At 39.0% G+C, this 24982-nt stretch overlaps 1 protein-coding gene across 3 annotated transcripts in view; it reads left to right on the top strand.

Moving 5' to 3' along the window:
* The window catches only part of Pappa2 (pappalysin 2), a 276315-nt gene that overhangs the window by 145814 nt on the left and 105519 nt on the right, over window positions 1-24982 (top strand). For all 3 annotated transcript variants that reach the window (NM_001427778.1, XM_063272601.1, XM_063272600.1), the window contains 2 exons: window positions 16105-16240; window positions 16425-16632. In NM_001427778.1, coding sequence (NP_001414707.1) covers window positions 16105-16240; window positions 16425-16632 — 344 coding nt within the window. The remainder of the gene's footprint in view (window positions 1-16104; window positions 16241-16424; window positions 16633-24982) is intronic.

Below are 24982 nucleotides of genomic sequence, written 5' to 3'. Positions count from 1 at the left end.
AAATATTAGTTTTAAAAACATATTTCCAAATTCTTTCATTCAGTCACATGCTACTTGCCAAAATAAAAGTTCTGTCATTTTAGCCAATTTTACTGAGGTAACATTCTCCTGCTGTGTTTTTTTTAATTCTAATCTTCAACCAATAGAATGAGGATGGAAGAATTTTTTACAGAGTTTATAGTATAATTGCTTTATCATTTAACATAAAAAAAATCACATTTAAAGTCATCTACAGTCTACAAAATGCATATTCATACACCTTTCACTGGCATGCTTACAAATCACTGTGAGTGACAGGAAAGATATTTTTCTATTTTAACATTTTTTTTTTGATTCTTTTTTTTCGGAGCTGGGAACCGAACCCAGGGCCTTGCGCTTCCTAGGCAAGCGCTCAACCACTGAGCTAAATCCCCAACCCCTATTTTTCTATTTTATAGATGGAAAAAAAGCATCCAAGATTTGAAGTGCCTTTTCTACATCACTTAAGAATAAGGTGGTAGCGGGGTTGGGGATTTGGCTCAGTGGTAGAGCGCTTGCCTAGGAAGCGCAAGGCCCTGGGTTTGGTCCCCAGTTCCGGAAAAAAGAATAAGGTGGTAGCAAGGAAGCTCTGATTCCTGTGTCTTAACAATAATCACATGAGGTTTTTTTTCTCTCTCTAAACTCCACTGCTCATTCTACCAACATCTATTATGCACCTACAGTATACCAAACCAAGAACTCACCACTGGGAACACTCAGGGCAGACCAACCAAAGGAAGAAAACTAAAGCATAAATGCATACGAAAGGAGAGGTCCCTTCTCTTGTTTTATTACATATCTTCTAAACTGTTGAAAGAGCGCCTATCGATGAATCTGGGTGAGAGGAAGAATTCACTTTTTGTCAAACTCTCCATGGGTTAGCAGGAAAGGTGTCACAGAAGACATGGATTCCTTAAGAAAATGCTTTGAATAAAAATACAGTAGGAAACGCATGAAACTATCTGAGATACAGACACTCAATAACCATTTATTTGGTTCTCAAGGAGCCAGTCACCATATGCAAAATCATATATTTGTGTTCCTTTCTATGACTTTAAACTCTCTCCAGTTTGAAATGATCTCACTTGGGCTGGACTGGCTAGCAATCCCAACAGAAACCACAACATGTTCACAGTATTTTAAATACCAGGCCCTCCACATCAGTTATGAATTATGGACCACTTGCCTGGAAATCCTTTCTGCACAAGCCTAAAGCCTGGTAACCATAATTTCTTTCTTTGCTCTGTTTGCTGTCAACTAGCTAAACATTGAACACGAATCTCTAACGGGACATACAACATGTATTTAATTGATGAGCTCTCAGATGAGTGTCCCTAACACCAAGTGAACAGGAAAAAAGAAAAAAAAACACATACTAAAATATATTCTGTTCCTCGTAGTATTTATTTTACACACTTCAAAATTGATTATTTTAAAATTCAGAGATGCCAAGCGTTTACATGATAGAATAGTAAAAGCATAGACAGGATTAAGATACAAATCCAGTTTATCCTGAAGGCTGCAATCCCTCCTTTCCATAACAGAAGTTAAGAGACATTTTCTATGAAGAACCAGTTATGAAATATTTTAGGTTTATAGGCCACATAACCCATATCATAAATGTTTAGCGTAGCTAATATCATGAAGTTAGAAACTATGTAAACTTATGTATATGAATTGTACATTTGAAAACAGAACTTGGAATTTTATATACTTTTCATACTCTGTTTGTTTTTGTTTTCAACCATTTGAAGAAATATATATATCTCAGATCACAGCCTTACAGAAATAGGCATGGGGTCAGGGTTGGCCTGTGGGCTGTACTCTGTTAACCCTTGGTCTATATCATGTTTCTAGTGACTACTAAAGATATCTGGAACTGTTTATCTTATTTCAGCAGTATGTTATTCGGGCTTTGTTACTGTGACAAATGTCAGATACAATCAGTGGAAGAGAGGCTTATTTTATTCTAAAGTAAGAGGGTTTGGTCCACCATGGAGCCAAGGGATGGTGTGGTAGAAGAGGGTAGTTCACACACAGATGGGAAGCAGAGAAAGAATATCTGTGATACTGGTTTCTTCCTGTTTTGTCCTTTAACCTTCACTACCCCAGCATGTGGAATGATGTCATTCAAATCCAGGACAAGTGCTTTCTTCTCAGTCAGTTCTTGCTGGACTCAGTTATATACAATAGTCTGCTTTAACCTAAGTGTTTCTCAATCGAAGCAAGTTGAGAATCAAGGTTAAAAGTCTTACACACCATGACAAAATGCATGTATGTGTTTGTATGTGTGTACATATATGCATATGTATGCTCATATATGTGGAGACCATTTGTCCTCCTTGGTTACCCTTCACTATTTCTTTTTTAAGATGTAGCATCACTAACTAAATCTGAGATCACCAGTTCAGCCAGGCTTCTGGCTGACCCATGAGCTCTGGTCTCTGTCTCCCCAGTGCTTGAATTACGATGTGTGCTGCCACATCTGGCTTTTGCCATGTGCTCTGGGATCCAAAGTCAAGTCTTTGTGTTTGTGCAGCAATCACTTTAATGACAGAGCCATATCTCCCACTCCAATGTGCGCTGATTAAGTCTACTTAAACACTGCTCTGTGTGAACAGTATATTGTATTTTGGAAGAACTCTGACCTGAATGAATTAGCATTCTCAACTTGAGGTTACATATATGACAGTGGTAGTATTTCACACTGATATCATGGAAATGAAGTACTATAAAATATGTGCTATGAATTCAATAGAGCAAAACATGGACTTGAAATGTCCTCACTGAACATAGGACAATAAACATGAGCTTTATCTTAAGCTGAATTTTTCTATTTATCTCATCTTCCATACTCCTTTACACACACACACACACACACACACACACACACACACACACACACAACTTTACTCTTTTTAGTTGTAATGGAATGCTTTCAGTGTAGGAACATGCCAGAAATTTTATATATTTATAACTTACAGGTAGAAGGTTTATAGTTTTACTTCTCTGGCAATGTCTCCTCAACATTGTCTCCTCAATAAATACATAATTCTCCAGGAAGACATAGATCAAATAATTTTCTTTATAAATCTGACTCTTTTCATGGACTTTACTCCCAAGTCCTAGCTATCACAGTCACACTTCTTTGTCAGTGTTCCCTTCTACCACCATAGTGTTTGCAAATGTCATTGTTTTCTTTTCTATTTAGGTACTGTTTGTCTGTCTATGTACTATATAGAGCTTGTGCGCAGAAGTCATGTGTACTTGTGGACATATGTCCCAGACAAAGCCTCACTGTGCTGTTCCAAAATGTTTGATAATTGCACAAGTGAATGATGGGCATTAGAACTTGGTATTTGGGAACACTCAATATTCTCAGGACAAGGGACAGAAGTGAATATAGAAGATTGTGACTAGAGTGACAAAGGAAAGGTGGCAGAGACCAAATATTGAGGCAACCTCTTCACCTTGCAAGGACTCTGAAAAGACTCACTGGCTAGAGTCTGAGTAAAAATCACATTGATGATTTCCAATGGTGGATGAAATCCCTAGTTGTTCTTTGACTTGTGCAGTTGGATTTTCTACAAAGCAAGTTCCAAGATGGATTTCAGTATTTAGAAGATTGACTTATTAAGGAGTGTCTGAGTAATTAGCTTCTGCAGGACAGGAGGAAAAGAAGAGCAGGTAAAAGAGAGCTGGCCAACACCAGTGAGGGGCTCATAGCTTTCCTCCTGTGTTGTTACAATGGACAAGGCAGAGACGAATGGAAAATGCAACTAAAGACGTTCGTGTTACTTCTGAGATAGTGAAGTTCATTGAATGAAGACTGGAACATGTTGGAGATTGATATTATACTCTTCATAGCAATCACAAACGCACACACGTATATAAAAGTAGCCATAGGTTAAGTGCCAAAACAGAAGACTAAATCTTGATTCTCCAACAGAAATGCTGAGAAAGATAAACCAAGATCAGACAAGATTAACTAAGAGAAACCAAAACCCAAGATGATGGGTTCAGGTTCAACTAAATCATTTTTATTAAGTAGAAGTTGTTTCTGAGAGCCACGAAAATGCAGTTTATAATTTTAAATTATATGCTGTTTACAAGTACTACCCTATAAATGTAAAGTCACAGATACTGAAAATAAAAGGGTAAAAAACATGTACTGTGGAAATCATAGGTACAAAATAATCATGTATTGTGAGACTACCTGATAGAATAGATTTCAAAATACAGTAACCATAAAAAAGAGATTTAAAAAAAATGATAAATGATCAATTTACAAGAAAGACTGACAATCTTGTTAGAAAACTAAGTACCTAAATTATATCCTAAAAATTAATAAATTGACAAATTGATAGAACCAATGGAGAAACATCCAAAATTATGGTTCATAACTATAGCTAAAAATTCATCATTTGTCTTTTAATAATTTATATAATAAGTAATTACAGCAAATCAGGACAAATATATAAGATTTCAAAATGATTATCACACATCTTAATTTAATTGATATTTATAGATACTTTACACTAAATTACTGAAAACTATACCCAGCATATTCACCGAACTGGACCACCATAAAACAAGTCTCAGTACGTTTGTAGTTAAAATCATACAAAGTAGGTTTTTTACCTTAATAATACTAAACTAAAAGGGAATAACAAGGTACCTTTAAATTTTCCATGTCTTTTTTGCAATTAATAGTATTACTAAATAATATGTAGGTCAGGAGACAGAAACAGGATGATTGCCATAGTCCTGATCAGTCCGGACAACTTGGTGAAGTTCCAGGCTAGCTTAAGGGAGACTTCTATCTCAAGAAACCAAAACAAAATAAAACAGAACAAAATCATTTTAAAAAAGACAAAAACTCAAAAGATAATCTGCAGGTCAAAGAAGGCTTTCTGATGGAAATTATTAAGCATTTCGAGCGGAATGGTGGAGACACCTGTGTAAACACTTGATCTTAAGTTAAAGCACACTTGCAGGGGAATTTATATCTTTAAGAACCTATAAAATAGTCAAAAAAGATATAAAATAAGTAATCAAAGTTCCTTCCTTATGCCATTAGGGAAATGACAAATTAAACCAAAATAGAAATCAAAACGAAGAGCAAAAATAAGTGGAAGAGAAAATAATTAGTACTTTCCATTAGATTATTTCAGCTTTTCTTCTCTGGACATGAATTCAGTGGCTAGAATTTTCCTTTATACTTTATGAGATAGAAAAGAAGCTAGGTGTAAAACACAAAAGGAGTAAAATTTCATTTTCTCACAAGCTGAATCAACACTTGAAAGCAGGAGAGACCATCTAAAAATCTCCTCCGTTTCCAACAAGATTAAGAAGCAGTGAGTGCTAGCAGCAAACCATTGAACTGAGAACCAGACCCCCATTGGAGGAGTTAGAGAAAGAATTGAAGGAGCTGAAGGCGTTTGCAACCCCATAAGAACAACAATACCAACCAACCAGAGTTCCCAGGAACCAAACCACTACCGAAAGACGATACATGGACTGACCCGGGGCTCAGCTGTCTACGTAGCAGAGGATGGCCTTGTTGGGCACCAAAGGAAGGAGAAGACCTCCTGTCAAGGTTGAACTCTCAGTATAGGGGAATGTTGGTGGAGTAGGTGGATGGGGAGGGGAACACCCTTATAGAAGAAGGAGAGCAGATGGAATAGGGGGCGTATGTCCGGAAAACTGGGAAAGGGAATTACATTTGAAATATAAATAATAAAAAAAAAATCCAATGAAAGAAAAAAAGAAGCATCGAGTGTGCTCCTGACCTTAAACAGCTATGGATGAAAGGCATGACTGAAACAAAGAATCTAATATTCTTCATGAAGTGAAGGCGATGAAGTAATTAATAGCAGCTATGAAGAGAATTCGGAAGGGCTGTGTGAAGAAGCGCTACCAAACAACTCAACAAGAGCTTGACTGGATGAACGGCAATTCCCCCGCAGGGAGAGACAGTTTCGATTGAGGTCAACTCTGAGTCTGGAAAGTTCACAATTCCTGTCAAAATCTGTTCACATGATCACTACCAAACAGGATGCTCAGCATGCCGGACTCCATGGTTTTGTCAAGTGGCAATACATAGCCCTCAACGATAGTGGTTTAATAGTGAAAAGCACAGTTGGGTGAATGTTCAGGGAGGTTCAGGAGTATGCGAAAGGATGTGAGACAATATATAAGCACAGGCTTTTGTCTCTGCTGAGCTATTACCAGACAGTGGGGTGGGTCCTGTTTCCACACACCCTGGCTGGACCTGGACTTCTCAGTCCCTCAAGACAACCAATGAGAGTAATCTCTTATCTTGCCTTGCTTTTCATTTTTGTCTTACTAAGGTGAGGTGTAACATCCATTTATGCAGTAATTGCGGATCATTTAGTATCCTTTTTCTCCTTAATTCACAGTATAGATGAATTCACTCATATCCCCCATATGGTTGAAATGATATTTTTCTCCATTTTCTTACATTAGAGTTTTAGTTCTGACTTTTAGACTTCCACCTTTCACAGACTTGGGTTTTTCCCATGGAGAGTCATAACACTTTTAAAGAAAGACGACAAGTCAGTTTCTCTAATAGCAGCCATTGAAGTGTTCATTCTTGCTTTGTTTTATATAGTGTGACACACATTAGGGGACAGCTCCTAGGGAATGCACGAATCTGTCGCAAACTCTCTCTTGCACTTACTTGGCCTATCTTCCTGTTCATTACAATTCACCGGTGACATTGCTGTGACTTTTACCGTGTAAACAAATTTAGCCGTACAGGTTCTTCTCCTTTTTTTTTTTTTTTTTTTTTTTTTTTGCACATTGGCTTTAAAAATTGAAGTTCATTATCATGAACATTTCGTTTCCAGGTAATTTTAGAAATCTTACTTAAACTTGAAAGATTCTATTCCTCTGAGTCATCATTTTGAATCAGTAGACAACATTTGAGACATCAAACCACTGTTTCCTTCTGGAATGGTCTTAGACATGGGTTATCGATGACATTTTGAGTGTACTATTGGGGTTATTGACATATTTTATATATTTCCTTTTGAATATTCAACTTACTACCACCTCATAAAAGTGATAGTATGGTCTTTCCCTATTTCGTTTCTTTTTATGAAACTTCTTGTATAAACTACGATTATCTCTTCCTTCAAAGTTCAACTAGACATACCTTTTAAGGTCATTCCCTCTCCCAGTTTCCAGTCCATAAGCCCCCTATCCCCTCCCCCTTTCCTTCTTCTATAAGGGCGTTCCCCCTCCCCAACTGCCACCCCTTCCTGCCTCCCACCTGACATTACCATACACTAGGGGGTCCAGCCTTGGCAGGATCAAGGGCTTCTTTGAGGAAGGATTTTTAATTGTCATTTGAATTTCTTTCAGTTTTAAAAAGATACCCCGTGTTTTGATTTTGTTTCCAGCTTTGGATTAGTTGGTGTTTGTGAAAACATACATTTTCCATTCTCCATGGTTAGCTGGTCCCTGCTCATAATGTACTTCCCTCGCTCTTACCCTCCTGGCCATTCTTATACATGTGAGACTTGTCTACCCTAGTGGTGTCTTCAGAAGCCGTAGTCACTCTCATTTGCCTTACTTTTATGTTTTTTCCCCCTATTTCATTAATTCTTCCTTTACTGTTACCATGGTTTTCTTTGTCTCCTTTCTCTGGACTTGCACTGCTGTTTTTTCTATTCTTCTTTCTCTTTCCCTAATACATTCTGATCACAGTTTCCTCTTCTTTGACTCTGCCCAGTTTCTCTTTCCCCACTCAGCAAGGTCACTGCTTCTTCCTTTCCCTTTACAAGAGATCAGGCCTTCTATGGGTATCAACCAAACACAGCATATCAACCTGTAATAGGACTGGGCACAAAACCGCTTATCAATGCTGGATAAAGCAATTCAGTAGGAAGAAAAGGGTTCTAAGAGCAGGCAAAAGAGTCTGAGACACCCCCATTCCCACTATTCCCACAAAAACACCAAGACACAACCAAAACATGGTGGGGAACCTAGCACAGACCATGCAAGCTCCTTTATGGCTGCTTCAGTCTCTGTGAGCCCTTATGAGCCCTGCTTAGTTGATTCTGTGGGCCGCGATCTCATGTATGGTAGTGGTGGTGGTGGGGTACTTTTTGACCTTTCTGGTTCTTATAATTCTTCCTCTTCTTCCTCCACAGAGTTCTCAGAGGTCTAAAGAGAGGGACCCAGTGGAGACTTCCACTTTGGGCTCTTTCTGTTTCTAATGTTTAACTTCGAGTCTCAGCATCTGCTCCCGTTAGCTGAGGCCTTTCTGACAAGGAGGGCACTGACCTATGAGTACTGCAGAATCTGATGTTCTTTCTTTAGCCTTCCAATTCCTAGCTGGATGCTTGGTGAATTTATTTTTGGTGGTGGATAATGTTTCTATTATAATTACTACTTTAATTGTGTCCCATAATTCTTTATGTATAGACTTCTAGTTATCACTTGACACTACAAATTTTGTCTTTTTTTTTTCCGAGGCTGAGGGCCAAACCCAGGGCCTTGTGCTTGCTAGGCAAGTGCCTAACACTGAGCTAAATCCCCAACCCCTACAAATTTTGTTAATACTTTATAATTTGTTTTTGAAACCTTAGGGTTTTTTTCTACATCATTGTATTTGTTTATACCATTGATTTTTCAGAACATAACAACTTTTTATTGTGCCAGCTGGGATATTAATAGAGGGTGTCTTTTTTTCTCCTCCCTTTGGCCCTATATTTTATTAGTAAGTCTTTAAATGGCAAGTTTTTATTCATTTCGGAATCAGTGCCAGTCCATAATAAGAATTTGTATTCTGTAAGAGTTTGTCAAACGTTATCTATTATTCTTAGTGTTCTCTCTCTAGGTATACAATATCTGCACAATTCTTTTATACTTCTCATTTTGGGTTTGTGTTCTCAATTATTTGTTCTTTTTCTCTTTGTTTTTGTTTCACTTATAGGATATTCTTTCAGTTTTGTTTGGAAAATTCTTATTTTTAAATTACTGATTAATAAAATTTGCATATAGTTACAGAATACAATGCACGGATTTTTTTGTTTTTGTTTTTGTTTTGCTTTTTGTTTTTGTTTTTGTTTTTGTTCGTGATAATTTGGCACCATGGACAAGCTTTGTCAAGGATGTCTATGTTTCCAACACTGGGAGGCAGAAAAGAAAAGAGCCCTTCTGTTGAAGTAGGTTTTTAGATAAACAGCAACTGATATTTTAACATCAATATTTTCGTGTATTGTTTGGGCATACTAAACCAAAAATATTGTGTATCAGATATTCAAGTTAAGTAACCATCTTATATATTGATTAGCTGGTTTTGCTAAATCTTGTAACTCCAGTTATTATTTTAATAAGTCAGTTACTATTCATTTAATTGGAAATTATTTCAACCATCCTGGAAGCTATCCACATTTCATAATTTGACTGAACAAAGAGATCACATGTATGGAGGGTACTGAGTCTCATCACAACTTGAATATTTGGTTAGAATAAAGTTAACAGGATCCTATGTGTGACTACTTACTACTTACTTAAGTCTGTCCTAGAAATAGAGCAGTAGGTACTTTAGAAATTGGAAGAACACAGCATTCCAAAGAATGATATTGTTACTTCTGCTGTTACTTTTAGCCTATTGAGTAACTTCATGTGAACATGTCATTTCTCTGGGCATCAGGTTTCCTTTGAAATTTCTTTTAATGAGGTCTTTACATAATTCCTTCCAACTTTGCACTTGTATGTGAGCTTTACAGGGAGATGAGCAAAATGAGGATGATACAACATCCTCAGCTACTAATGTTTAAGTGTAAGGACAGGGCCATCAATGAGTATCTTCAAATCTTCATCCCATGAAGTATGCCTGTTATACCCATATATCTTACTTAAAATGTGGAATCTCAGCTCTGCTCACTGAGAAGTTGCATTGTAGAGAGGTCCTCCGTGATTTGCAAGCATGGAGCAGTTTGAAAATCACTGCTACGGAGGACTGTTATCTCAGCATTGAGTGAAATAGTTGATGCTCAAAACGATTCCAATCAACTTCCAATTCATCAAGTACAAACAAGTGGAAACTCGCTAACAGAATTTTCTGCTTAATGGGACAGACAATTTTCTGAAGAACATTGGGATTACTTCTCTATGCATAATGGAAATTTATAAAAAGTAATTATCTTCAGAAGAAAAACTTTCAGTTGCTAGGGACATTAACATGTGTGGATTCCTGCATTCCTTAGGAGTCATGCGAGAACAGAGATGACTAAGATTTTCATTTCCTTAAAAAGCTAACCTAGTACACTGAGAGAGATACACCACCTTCCAGCTTATCCCTAGAGGGCAAAGCACTGGAGGCATCTGTTGTTTCTAATGTAGACTGGACACTTGTCCAGCTGGGAAATGCTCTCCTGCTGCCCTTTGATTTTGCATTTGGTTTCCAAGAGGGCCATCTCTATATGTATTCTATAAGGACTGTTTTTATCTGCATTCCATATCACCTTTCCTCATTTTCAGGCTTTGTCTTTGGTGAACTTTTCCCTGGGATTCAGACTGTGAGATAAAAATTTACATGCAGAAAGTTTACTGAGAACTATTGTTGATGTCAGTGTGTAGGGGACTAATAGAGCTGGTGTTAGTCTGTAGGCATGGTGTTAAAATAGTGCCATAATTCTCTGAAAGCTGGGATTGCCCTTCAGAGTTACCTCAATCCATTATTCAGTCTTATGAAAAGGTTGCTTGCCATGGGTTTCCTGCCCCTCCCCATCACACACTAAGAAAGTGGCATGGCTCTGTGTGAGGAAGTCACCAAAAGGGCAATTTCCAGAGAGACTTCACTTTGTTCCAAGTGCTGTAGTCATGAAAGAGGTGAGACGGGAGATACACCACAGCTGCACTCACTACAGATGTGGTTCCGGCCCTTTCTGCTCCTCCTTTGAAGTCTCATGAACTCCTCTAATAGATTCTTCATAAACTTGGCCTTGTCTATAATGAGGAAATGATCTAGAAGGAAGTGAGCTGTTCATCTTGACTAGATCCTACCCTTTCCCACTGACTCATCATTTTTAAAGGTCTAACCATGAATTGTGAAAGCCTTGAAAGCAAACACACATAATGGTAGGTTGGTCTGACTCTTACAGAAAAGGCAGCATATAAATTTGCAGTGACTGTGGTCTTTATTGTACAGTAGAGGGCTAAAGAAGGACATAATCTTGATTCTGATCAATACCAAGATAAAGAGGAGCTGAGACAAGAGAGGAAAGCCTTCCCAAGTCCTATCATCATTTGGAGGCACATTCTAAATCTCGAGACAATCTGGAAAACTCAATGGGTAGAGTTTAGTCACTAAATAAGCTCCCTTCCTCTACTAAATATAAACCTCAGGAAAGGAGCCTTTGCAATTTGGAATTAATCTCTTCTTTGTCAAATCTTCTGATTAGAATGGCTCACCTGGAGTCATGGATATTTGGTAATTTTTCACTTACAAATGCACATGGGGTTTGGTCAATATTAAAAGTAATTTTATTCTGAGCTTTGGTGGTCCTTTTGAAGTGACTTTTACTGGGGGAAGGGGGTAAACCCTTGTTTCCAATACAACAACCAAACCGTCATGTCCTGAGAATGTAGTCTTTAAAATCTCCCGTAGGAATAAAAACATGCTGAGTTTGCTGAGGACTCCAAAAAAACACGTCCTCATGCTGTATCAATAGCATGTTTTTCCTGACCTATGCTATCCATTGTCCCCTCTGGAAAAGTGCCACAGAGGGATAAGAGGAAGCAGGGATAGGAGAGAGCCAGGAATTAACCAGAAGCATTTTAAATTTTTAAGTTTGTGGCATAGTGTCAGGGTTTACGATCCAGTGACTACTACAAAGGCTGACTTATATGTTGAAACACTTGGCTTGAGTGCATAGTGCATCCGTGCCCAGCAGGCAATCTGGAGATGGATTCTAGAACTCAACGATCTCAGCTTTAGAGACATTCTATCCCAATCTCACTTTTCAGTAGCCAAAGATTGATGTTGAACTTGGGAGTACATATACAGTCAGTGAATAAAAGCTGTTTTCTCTCCAGCTCCTGTGTGTGTGTGTGTGTGTGTGTGTGTGTGTGTCTGTCTTTCCCTCCCATCAACATCTACCTATATCTATTTGTCATAAACCTGTCTCAGTCTCCTCTCTGTCATGCTCTACATACCCATCTCTTCTCTGTTTCCTGTCATTACCATTCATTTCTTTACCTATTATTACCTAGCATTACCATATCTGTCTGTACATCTGCTGTATAGTCTATTTGCTTTGTTTCTTCTTTGTTCCAATGTTCTTTGTGACAAATTCTTTTGATATCCCTCGATTTTAAAGTGTCTTTAGATTTCAAAATTGTTTTTATAGTTCTGAAAGATCTTGGCTTCCTTCTGGAATTTAGCTGTAGCTTCTCATCCTTAAAAGAACCAATTTCAGTTAGTGTTGTGGAGTTTATGCTTGGTACTCAACCTATGTGTAGTCTACCAAGAACTTAAAAGTTGAAAGGCTCTGTGGAACCCAAACCTGGAGAACCAATTTACATTATTCAAGTCCATTTATAAAATCACATAGAATATTTTTGGCCTGTAAATTTTAGAAGAGTCTAATTCTCTGTATATTAAAGTATCACACACACACACATATATATCTTATATATTATATATAGTTATATATAGTATAATTATATATATATATGTATAAAATTTTAAAATTGTATTTCCCCTGATTTTGTTCCTATTGAACAAGCTGGATAAAGTATCTTTCTTTGGGGAAGTAAGAATGGTTGAACATGGAGTTATTAATGTTTGTAGGTATTATCTTGTCTGCTTTTATCTGATTTCATTCAGTCTACCTAGTATCTGAGATACAAGCAATGCCTCTATTGCTCAGCTGTGAGAAAGAGGAGTCCTACCTTCAGGCAGAAATAGATTGGCTTTTTTTACATTGCGAGAAAAGACATGTCTAAGAAGCAAACCCAGGATTTTGCTAAGCTCTGTCTTTCTGTCTCTCTGTCTCTATCTATCTATCCATCCATCTATCGATCTATCTTTGCCTGTGTCTCGCTCTATCTCTCTGTCTCTATGTCTCTCTTATCTTTGTCTTTCTGTTTCTCCCTCCCTCCCTCTTCCTCTCCTTCCCTCCCACCCTCCTCCTCTCCCTCCCTTCCTCCATCTCTATGTTCAAACAATGAGTCTTCGCTTCTCTTTACCTGAACACAGGTTGCTCATTTAATATATGTGGAGATTTAGACTGGTCTCTGCCATTGCAGTGAAATAGTTATGAGATAAAATGTTTGCTCTTTGTGCTTCTAGTTTCTGCTGGGGATTATGCTCAGGTTTCATTTGAGAATTAAACTTGCCTATCTTTCCTGGGAGAAGTGCCCAAGATTCAGCAATCATACCTGATCAAATCTTGTCTCTCTGCTTTGTGTAACCAAACAGTATACCCCTTATAAGTCTCACCTGTGGTTTTCCTGCTCGGTGTGTGGCCTGGAAGTCCTGCTCTAACCTCTCCCTACAAAGCATGACACAGAGGCACTGACACAGAACAGGCTAGAAGTTTCAGAGTGATTTGGTATTCAAACTGCCACAGAACAGAAGTCTATGTTGTCAAGAGACACATAGTACATTGGAAGGTTTGGATATGGACCCTCAGGACAGCGAAGCCCACACCTACCATAAATCCTACTTCTGCTACCTACTTTGGCATGCATGGAAGACTAAGCTGCCCTGTGTTCTGTTGCAGCCGGCTCGATCTTCAGTTCTGAGGCCTTCTCTTTGGACTCTTATTTCTGGCTCAGGAAAAGAGCTGTCTTCCAGGCTCAGGTCTCAGCTGTGGCACATGGAAAGGAAGGAGCTTTGGGGAGTTCCCAGGTGGCTTTGATGTAATTTTCTGCTGGGGTCAAGAGCTTTGAGCTAGACTTTGGATGTGTTTTATGTCTAGCCCTTGGCCATCCAGGGATAGAAGACTTCATTTTAGAAGCTGTAACCTATGGGCCTCAGTGTTTTTGAAGTTATGAAGGAATATTTATTACTTCAAAGAAGGGAAATGAAAAGAGTGGGGGAGACACTGTGTAAAGAGAGTGTGGCTGGACTTTCCCGCAAAGGTGGAAAGGACGGAGGGAGAGAGCTGTGTTGCCCTGACCACTGAAAATCGTAAAATAACCCTAATTAAGGCAGTAGTTCAAATGAGCACTATAAGCAGGCTCCCAGGACTCAGGAAATCCCAGTCTGTGGAAAAGAAAGAATTCTTGTTAAAATGGAAAACATGTTTTACTCTTTTCGCCACTTCAGAGGAGGTTCCTCCCAATTAGATGAGCAATGCTGTATACCGGAATTACATCATGCTTAGAAGCCAAGAAAAAGCCACAATGGTCATCCCTGAAGACATATACAAGTAACATTATACATACTGAACATGTTACATACATACACACACACACACACACACACACACACACACACACACAAAACAGTGACTAAGAAAAAATGCTATTACAGAATCTGAATATATACATATTCATTAATATATATGCAGTTATATATATGCAATTAATGAAAAGAGAGACCTTGAATTTGAAAAATAGCCAGGAGGTGTTTGGAGGAATAAGAATAAGGGTGTTTGGAGGAAGAAAGGAAAAGGAGGAATTAGAACTCATGTAATTTGTAATATGATCTTAAAAATTAAAAGATAGAAGTTTTTTAAATGCATGCCAAACTTTGTAAGTTCTATATGAAAAGAATGAATGCCTACATATCAGTGGGAAAATTTGGGCATCATTCTTATAGAAATTAGAAGTGAAAGGCTATTGTACTGTCTTGCAGTCTGTCACCTCAGAATATGACATTTATACAACTAAATTTTTCTTGCTTTAGTTCTGACTTGTTTTCAAGCAAGGATCAGGAATCTAACCTTGAGACACAAAGGAAGCTACACAAGAAGTTTGTCAAGTTCTAAACTCAGAGGCAGCAGATTCTATAATAGCATCTTTCTTAGTCACTGCTTTATTGCTGTAAGGAAATGCCATGTCCAAGGCAAATTGTTATAAAAGAAAGCATTTAATTGGGGTCTTGCTTACAGTTTTAGAAGCTTAGTCCATTGTCCTCATGGTACAGGTCATGGTGGTATGCAGGCAAGGTGCTGGAGAAATAGCTATGTCCTGATCTCCAAGCAGAGAGAGCACAGGTTGGCAGGCCAGAGGGAGGGAGAAATGGGGAAGGAGGAAGGGAGAGACAAGGGGGGCGGGGGCGGTGGGAGAGAGAGAGGTGGGGAAGAGGGAGGGAGAGAGAGGCAGGGGCAGGGACAGAGACTGGGGCTAACGTTCAAATGTATGAGCTTATTCAAACCAGCAAGCTTCTATCCCACACCATACTTTGCCTGGTAAAGAAGAAGTTCTGAGAAAGGGTATAGGGGACAGGGAGATGCACAAGATAACTATGATACCTGGTCTCACCTTCAGACAGATCAGAAGAGAGTAGCTTGTTGATCATCTCGTCTACTCCCTCCCTTTAATGTAGAAGGGGTATTGAGTAATATAGAGAAAACTATTGTCTCTGCCAAGGCTCTCTGGAGAAATTTAAAAAGATAGCTCCAAGCCAGGCATGATATATCAGGGCCTGCATTCCCAGTCCTTGAAGGGTAGAGGCAGGACAATCAGGAGTTCAAGATTGTCCTTGGGTAAATAGTAAATTTGAGCCCAACCTGGTCTACATGAGAAGTTGTCTCAAAAACAAACACATAAGCAAACAAGCACATAAGCAAACAAACACATAAGCAAACGAACAAACGTATAAGCAAACAAACAAAACCAAGTTGTAGTGAATAAGAGAGCAGCACCAAGCAGTTTGGGGAACGGATGTGCCACAGCTACTGATGATCTTTTCATTTCATCAAACTCATCTTGATGCTTGGATCCTGCTGTGCTTACTCAGTGGTGTTTTCCATTGCAAAGAACCAAGTTCTTCGCTTCAAAAAAGAACTACTCTAGAATTATAGAGAAGAGATAGGCATATATCTTGCTTATCTACAGAAACCAGTGGCTCATACTGTGTGTGCTTACCCCTAGGTGTGTTTCAATAAGCCAGGAGTTGCGGTGGCAATTTTCATTTTCTTGGCATCTGATGGCTTGAACCCTGGGGAGCACCAGCAGGCAACAGTGACCCCTTACCTGATTGATGTCAGTGGAAACAACCACTCTCTTGGTGAGTTAAGAATTATTTCTTTAGAACCACTAGAGGGTGTTCCAATAGGCTGAGGAAGTCAGTTTGATATTGATATCTGAAAATGTTTGTGGTCTTGTGTATGTCACATAGAAAGGGTAAACATGTGCTACAAGGTTCTAAGAAAATGGCTTAGAATAGTATTCTTTACCTTATTTCTTTTCAGGAACCTATGGACTGTCATGCCAACATAATCCTCTGGTTATCAATGTGAGCCACCATGCGAATGTCAACCCCCAACATACCTCCACCATGCTGCTGAATTTTTCATCCCCACTGGTGGGCATCTCAGCAGTGGCACTAAGGACATCCTCCCAGACTATTTCTTCATCTCTCAGTAACTGCATCCCAGAGCAAAATCATCAGGGACAGAGGTACAGAACTAGCTTTTCCCCCATTACTTCTACTTCCATTGTGACTATAATGTTCTGTTACTACTTGAGCTCATCGCTCATAGTGGTGGCTTAATCATTAACTAAAGGGATGGATTTAAGAACAATCAAAAAGTCCTGAGAATCACACAAAAAATAACTTATAGAAGCCAAACTTGGACTTTTCAGATATTCTTTTCTTTCTTTAGTTGAGTATAATATTTTTTTGTGAATATTTAACATCTTTACAAGGACTTAACATGTTTTTTACATATAAACTCACTGATTTTAAACCGACATTGTTATTTAAACTGCCAAAAGTTTTGTGCCAAAAACTCTATGTTCTCTAAGCAGTTTATATTTATTTACTTGTTCCCACCTGGACAGTATACACAGCAAAGTATTCACTAAGGTATATCGCATGATCACAGGACCACATATGGTCATTGGGAATGTGTGAGCTACATGTGCCTTTCTGAGGACATTCATGATTGTCATCTACTAGACAGATGAGGATCCCTGGCTTCTGAGCAGCAGCTAGAATATGGGTTATACTTTAAAGTATTTCTGGGCCTACTTTTGGAGGTAGGGAACCCTTTAAATTAAACAGTCTGTGCTGCAGGTGGGATAGAATGATTCTTTCGGGGACCTAATAGATCAATGGAACCAAAGAGTTACAGAAACATTTCCTCAGAGAGCAAGGTAAGACCACCTGCTAGGTGACCCAGAACCTAATCCCAAAAGCTAGGGTTGTAAGCCATGTTCCATCACATACCACAGTGCCACCACATCCATCCCAGGTGTACTAGAAACCTCAGAGAGTGACACAGAGTGGATAATACTAGTAGAATACACTGGTTTTCTACGGAGCTGTAGAAAACCATACCAAAATGTAGTGATTCAACATCTTGATATGACTTGGTTTCTGAGGGTGATAAATCTAGACGTAGGCTCTCTTATGAGGGTGTGAGTGAGCTGTTGTGTTGGCCAAGGTGACTCAAAGGAAGTTGGAGAATTCACTTCAAAGTCTGCCACTGTGACAAGTGGTAGCCTCAGGTAAGCTATAACCAATAGATATGAGCAGTGGACATGTAAGTGTGACTCAGCTTGATTCATCTAAGACTCTCCATAAACTGAGTGCATTAGACATGGTAGCTAATGACCCAAATGGGAACAAAAGCCCAAGGATGACAGATACTTGAGACAGTTCCCAAATGGGCAGCCACAGTCATTTTTGTAACCTAATGGGAGGAATGGCAGCCCACTACTTCTGAAATGTTTGATGAATCAAAGAGTCTACTCATGATCTTGTATAAAAACACAGACCCCTGGAAAATCTGAGAGGCCATCTATTATATGAAGTGACGGTGACTTGTACTAACTGAGCAGTTACTAGAGGCCAGATATCATGCTAAGTGTCAGAAAGCAGAACAGCGTGACAGTGTGGATATTAGGAAATTTCTCATTAGCTCATTCATCCCTGGTTTTTATACCTTCTTAGAAGATACCTTTAAACCTTCACATAAATGTATACTATTAAAATAACACAGTCTTTCATAATTAGCACCTCCCCTTCAAGTATTTTCAAGTTATTTTCCATATCGCCTCTCTGTCTGGCCTTAAGCCACAAAGAATTTCTTTCAGGTCCTTGGGTCATGTGTTCTCAATGAGTCTGTGCACATAATGTTCCTAGTCTTTTGAATGTTATCCAGCCCTTGTCATTTCAAACTGCATCATCAGGACTCCCATCCTGTGAAGCTGTGTCAAACTTCTTCATTGTTTTCTGAGGTCAATTGTACCAAAGTGACCACCACATTGTGTGGCAATCATTTCTTTACTGCGGGTTCATTGGCATTGAATTCCGGGCTCCCTGTAGTGGGAATTCTTTTCAGTATTTGATAGTGTCTAGCAGAGAACCTGACACATAGTAGGTATGAGAAATTTAGGTTGCATGGCAGTTGTATTTAATGCTCTATGGAGCAGAACTGAACAAGAAAAGCAACAAAGAAAAGCAGAAATCCCAGCCTCTATAAACATTAAGGATCAGAATTGCCCTCTGCAACATAGCTGCAAAAGTTCAAGAAGGAAGCTAATTAATTGTGATTCCCTGCTGCTGGTTCTTCATGTATTTTCATGTGGCACTGTGAGAAAAACAAGTTTTATATGCATGCATGCAAGCCAGTGGAAATAGGATATGATTCTCCAGTTTACACTGAGTACATCTGGAATGCATAAACATTTCCAAACCACATGTGACTGACAGGAGCCATGAAAATTGGCTTTTGCCTTCGCAGCCAGCGGATCAGTAAAATATAGTACATTTTTATACACAGGGCACATAAAGAGTCTCATGTATTTTCCCATGAATATATTTCAAATGTGAATTCTTATGCATTTACAAATAGAAGTCTTTGGTGACAGTATTGCATCAATCATTGTTGTATGCGTGGATACCCTATAAAATGAAACCCTCAAATTCTACGTATTGTAAAAAAAAAGGATTTCTGGCTACTTCCTTCTTATGCCTTATGACTCAAATTCCATTAATACTGAGGTGGATAATGGAGAGTTGGCCTATGCCTGACAATATAAGATATGTTATTCATTTTGTATTTAACTATTAATGAGCCTAAACTTGTCTCTCCTATAATAGTGTAACTTTTTTTCAACTTGATTGATGCATAGACTCTCAGTTGAAATTAAAAAATCCTAGGTCTCACTTAATGGCAACATTTAACATTTTTTTCTTTATTCAAAGTAATTTTTCCCTGTATCCCACTGAAATCCTAACAATACAGTTCTTTAAAAAAATACATGAAATGCTGATAAAGAAGAAAACCCAAATTTTGTCCAGAGAGTTTGGTTGTTAGAAGTGTGGTGGATCCAAATTAAGAAACAATTTGAAGGCAAGTCACATGCATGTTACAGTCTTAAAGAATCAACAAGAGGGTGGATGTGGAATGGAGTTTACCTGGTATAGAACTGGCCTAGCATCAGTGAGTCCACGTTTTAGTCCTAGCACTGTATATAAAGGACATGCTAACATGAACCTGTGAGCCCAACTATGGGAATGTAGATGCAGAAGGGTCATTGATAATCGATATCACTGCCAGCTATACAGTAAGTAAGTTCAACGTCACCATGGGCTACATGAGGATCTCTCTCTCTCTCTCTCTCTCTCTCTCTCTCTCTCTCTCTCTCTCTCTCTTTCAATTTACGGCATATGGACCACTTTGGACATTTTTTTCTAGGTGAGTAGTATTGTCTATTTAGAGAAGAGTACAAAGCTGGAAAAAGACTCATAAGATTTTAAGGGTAAAATATGGCATCAATACAGTGAAGGATTAAAGTGTTGGGAATGGTTTAGACAATACTATGTTTTAGGATAAAAAGAAGGAAGAAAGGAAAGACAAAAGAAAGGAAGATCCAAGGGAATGCAGAGGGAGCACCTGTTGGCTTTGATGTCTCTTAGTCGCGTTCACCTTATGATGGCTACTCAGTTTCTGACACTTCCAACTTACTCTACTGATCAGTAACCCATACATCTTGAAGATCAGCTATAGTCCCCTTTGTTTGGGCCATGAACAGTCAATAAGTACTCAGACCATTCTTGTCCTCACACTCTTTCTATCTCTTTTTACTTTAGAGAAGAGTCCCTGTTTACTTGTTCTATGAGCCTCAAAAGTCATAGTACTGTGGCAACGACTTTGGGAAACAAAACCATCTTCTTCTGTTACGTAAGGGGGATTTGGCACTGACATGCTGTCTATGCAAATCGATTAAAAGGTTAAAGATCAGGACTTTGGAATTCACAAAGTGAAAATTAGGAGAATTATCAATGGACAGGAATTGCTGTTGAACGTGCTACTTCTCCTACAGCAGGGTAATCATTCTTCCAGAAGCATGGATACGGTAGAAAAATTGACGGCAACTCCCTTGACCATGACTGATGACATATCCACAGGTCCCCCAGTGTTGAATTTCTGGAAATAAAACATACCATCCCATTTCCCAGGGCCTGGGTTGATGTTAATGACAGCACTGAAAGTCCTGACTGTTTATCTCCCTCCAACTTGCCTAAGTTTCTCTATCTGCTTGCCCTATGTTGGGTGAGAAGTTAGCACAAATCTTCCAGACAACAGTCCTTCTTTCTGTTTATCCCTGACTTTCCAGCAGGGTTAACACTCTCTAATTGGATGTTTCTTAATTAGGTGTGTGGCTTATTCTGAGCGTTTGGTCTTTGTTAAGCTCCTACCTCCTGCCAAACCTTTTGCTTCTTCTGTGTTTGGCTTTGAAGTCTACTTTGTCTGGAATTAAAATTTCCGTTCCTGTTTTCATTTTGTTTGCATTTGTTTGATAAATATTTGTCTCTCTTTCATTTTCAACCTTTCTTTATCTCCACTGCCAATAAGCCCAGGGCCCATTGCTTCATTGCTTCACTGCGTTGTTTACAAAGACAGTAGCAGCACCATGTCAAAGCATGCCAAGATTCTACTCTGAGAAATCGTCTAAACTTAGGGCCTCCACTAGCCTTTAGGGTGCTATAGAATTTTCGCCTTCAGACCATTCACTCCCAGCATGCAAAGGGTTCAGCCCATGGTCAGTGCCTCCACTTACTTTGATGCTTTGGCCCTACCTGATGTTTTGAGCTGAGTTGAGGACAGCATTGATGAGGATGATGGGCAGAAAACAGCTCTCTGATAAATAGAAAGCTATGATCAGTTATCTGTACTTTAAAAGCAGGGATGGAAAGAAAGAAAGGACAACTCGTTTAACTATTTTAACCTTTTCTGGTTTCTTTTATATGTTTTCTGTAGTACTCAAAATTGAACCAGAGCCTAGATTATGCGAAGCACGTGTTTGTCACTCAGCTGTATCCTTAAGCTCTCTTCACCTCTTTCAGTAAGGAGAAAAACACATGAGAAGGCAAATTGTCTGTTTCTTTCCTTTAGTAGAGTTCTTATCTGGACCTACCCTAAAATCAACAATAACAACCACGAAGAAGAATATGTTCTGACCTCCAATGATGTTTCCAGATTTAATTCTACTTCATTCTTTAACCAAGAGGAAATCTCTGAGGATTCTAGTTTTGGTTTGTGATATGAATCAGATGTTCACATTTTCCTGTACTGTTGATATTTCAGCAGGAATCTGGGACAATGCGTAATAGTATCTTGCCATGTACCTGAGAGTAATATAGATAGAGTTTGTAGGCGAACATGATGGCACCAGGCTGGAGCTTCACACATGGAAGCTGCCCCCTCATTCTTTATCCGTAGGCTTTCTCATTCTCCTCTTAGAAGGTGTGGTGGTTATCAAATTTCTTCATTCTCCTGGATATGTCTACTTTCATTGCTTGTATTGTAAAGCCACATCTGGATTTTGTTAATATTTATCCAGTTAGCACCAGGATTTCTGAGCACACAAGGAAGAGGCTTCTTCTTCTGAGTCCAGTGTGTCCTCTTTTCTTTGCCTGTCATGACATGCCTAGTCACAGTTGCCTAGGATTCCTACATACAACATCTACTTAAGTTCCCAGAATGCTGGTTTGGGTTGGCAGTTATCACAGTGAAGCCTTGGTTTACTATGATGCCATTTCTTGCCATGGAGTATATATTAGTTACTTGTGGGTTGCTGTGATAAAACAGCATGGGCAAGACAACTTAAGAAAGGAGTAGTTTATTTTGGCCTATGGTTTCAGAGGGATAGGAGTCTACGAGGGTGTATTGGAAGCATGGCAGTTAGGACCAGTCATGGCAACAAGAATAGTGTGCTGGGGGCTCACATCTTGAACCATAAGCATGAAATAACAGAACATGAGTGGCATGAGTCTTTAAACCATCAAAGCCCATGTCCAGGAGCATACTGCCTCCAACAGGTCACACCTCCTTAATCTCCCCAAGCAGTGTTACCAATAGGGTACCAAGTGTTCAAATGTATGAACCTGTGTGGAATGTTATCATTTAGACCACCGCACTGGCCTATAGGTGCAATTCCTATTAGCAAGATACTCAACATGGCACTGGAGCCTAGGAGAACAACCAAACCAATCACTAAATTGAATCTCTGTCAGTCTGTCTTCTAATGTCATTACTGGTACCATTCTGTGTCAGTTAGGGTCCAGTCAGTATGCAGTAATTAAAACAGGGATTTTAATGTAGTTACTAACTCCTGAGAAATAAAGTAAACTCTGGGTAAATCATTGTTTTGACCAGTGGCAGATTAGCCAATGAAGGAACAATTGTGGGAAAGGGTCCCCATTCAAATGGGATTTGGATCTCAAGGTAGAAGATAGAGCTGGCTACAGTGGATTTAGAGAAGCTGGATGAAATTTTACAGGATGGGTCTGGCTACCAGGAGCTCCCCTACATGGCATAGGCGTGTTGGAGAGGACGGTAGCTTGTTGCTTGATGCAAGCTGAAAACTTACTAAGATTGATGGAAAGATACCATCAGATTCTTTTGAAATTCTGAAAGGTCACCTCTGGAAAATGACAAATCTTGAGGGGTTGCCCCATTTTGGTCCATGGAATGTTGTAGGGAAGCTAGCAGAGGTGTACAGAGTATAATGTCCTGAGAGGTGTACAGAGTATTATGTCCTATGAGGTGAGCACTCCGCACTGTCCCACACACTGCTCCCACTGAGTACACTGGAATTAGAGAGAGGATCTCATATAGTAGGGAAAAAGTAAGTTCCTTCATCCTACACTATGTTTTTGTGCTCTGTACTGAAGAGAAAAAGCATGCTAGCAAAGGAGAATGCTCACAGCCTGTCCAGGTCTGCTATTACAAAGTAAGGCGATGACGAGAAGTGTGGGTTATCAAATGAGCAGTGACACAGTACTAGTTGGCAAAGCACCACAAATAAAATCTCTCTACCTTTCATATTGACATAGAATATCCTTTAACGTCCTAGCTTCAATATGATGACCACTTTTCAATTTCAGCTTCCAAATAGCTTGAAGTAAGTAGAAATGTATGTTTCAATCTTTTGATGGCTTCGATGTAAGTTCAAGGCAAATATAAGGGGATTAAAACTTCCTTAACTTACTTAGTATTTAAGGCACAAATTGTGAACGAGATGGAAAACATATAAATGATAGTGGGCAGTGAGATATCCCTCATCCTGTCACTTCTCATGACCAAGCATTCTCCTGTATAATTGAATCAGATATTTTTGAAATAGATATGCATGTGCAGCCTGACTTATTTCTTCTATTTCTACCCAGCATATAAATGATAGACAGTGGGTAGACAGATATTTGTTTTGATCCTTATTATCATTTTATAAAATAGAATATTATTTTGTGTAATAGTTTAGGACTCACAGGATGAATGCTTGTATGTGTGCATGCTTATTGCCATACTCAGAATAAAAGAATAACTATGGTTTCATTTCAATGAACCTTCTGAAAAGACACAATGCGGATCAATCGGTAAATTGAATTCCTTTTTGTCATGGGCTTGCATGTATGTGTGTTCAATCTGGTAGAAATGTTATAGGAAAATCCAGGGAATTGAAGGTTACTGAGATATGAAAGGAGTTTTGTTGCTATTGTTTTAGATTTTTGAAGATTTATTTTTTATTATGTGCATTGGTGCTCTGCCTGTGCCAGGGAGCTAGATCCTCTGGGACTGGAGTTCCAGCTGCCATGAGGATGCTTCCTCTGGAAGAGCAGTCAGTGCTCTTAATTGCTGAGCCATCTCTCCAGCCCCTGGAAACCAGAAGTTTTGACCCAGGTCCTATAGTATCCAAGCCCAAACAAAAAGAATCAGACTTCTTAAAGAAGAGAAAATAATTCTCTGCTATGAAAAGTACAGGAAATCCAGGAAAAAAAGGTACAACTTCAAAAGCCTAGATTATGTATGTTTAAGTTTCCCATTGCTGTCTAATGGTGTTGCTACAAACATGGCAGTCAATACTAGTGCATTTTAAACCTAGTTTCTGTTAGTTAAATGTCTAGACCATGCCTAGCTAATTCTTCTTTGAAGCTATGATGAGGTATCAGCCAAAAGTATGTTCTTATCAGAAGACTTAACAGGAGAAAGTGCTATTTTACATAGTTGGTAGTTGGTTCTAGAATACTCTGTGATGGGGGCCTCTCTGTGCTTCTGGCTGCTGCATGGAATCATCTTCTACTTCCTTGTCATGAAGTCATCATGTATGGCACTACATGGAGCAGCTCATACCAGGTATCTGTTTCTTTAAACCCAATGAGACAGTTTGTCAATAAGAAGACCTCAAAGAGCTCAGTATATAAGAGAGCTAATTTGTGATTGTGAGGGCCTGAGTTTGGATCCCCAGGCCCCATGTAAAAAGTCAGGTGCAGACCCATGTGCCTACAACCTCAACA

Source organism: Rattus norvegicus, chromosome 13 (assembly GCF_036323735.1).
Source record: "Rattus norvegicus strain BN/NHsdMcwi chromosome 13, GRCr8, whole genome shotgun sequence".
In the NCBI taxonomy this organism is placed as follows: Eukaryota; Metazoa; Chordata; class Mammalia; order Rodentia; family Muridae; genus Rattus; species Rattus norvegicus.
Note: the sequence above shows the minus strand (reverse complement) of the source record. Positions and strands in the feature narration are given on the sequence as shown.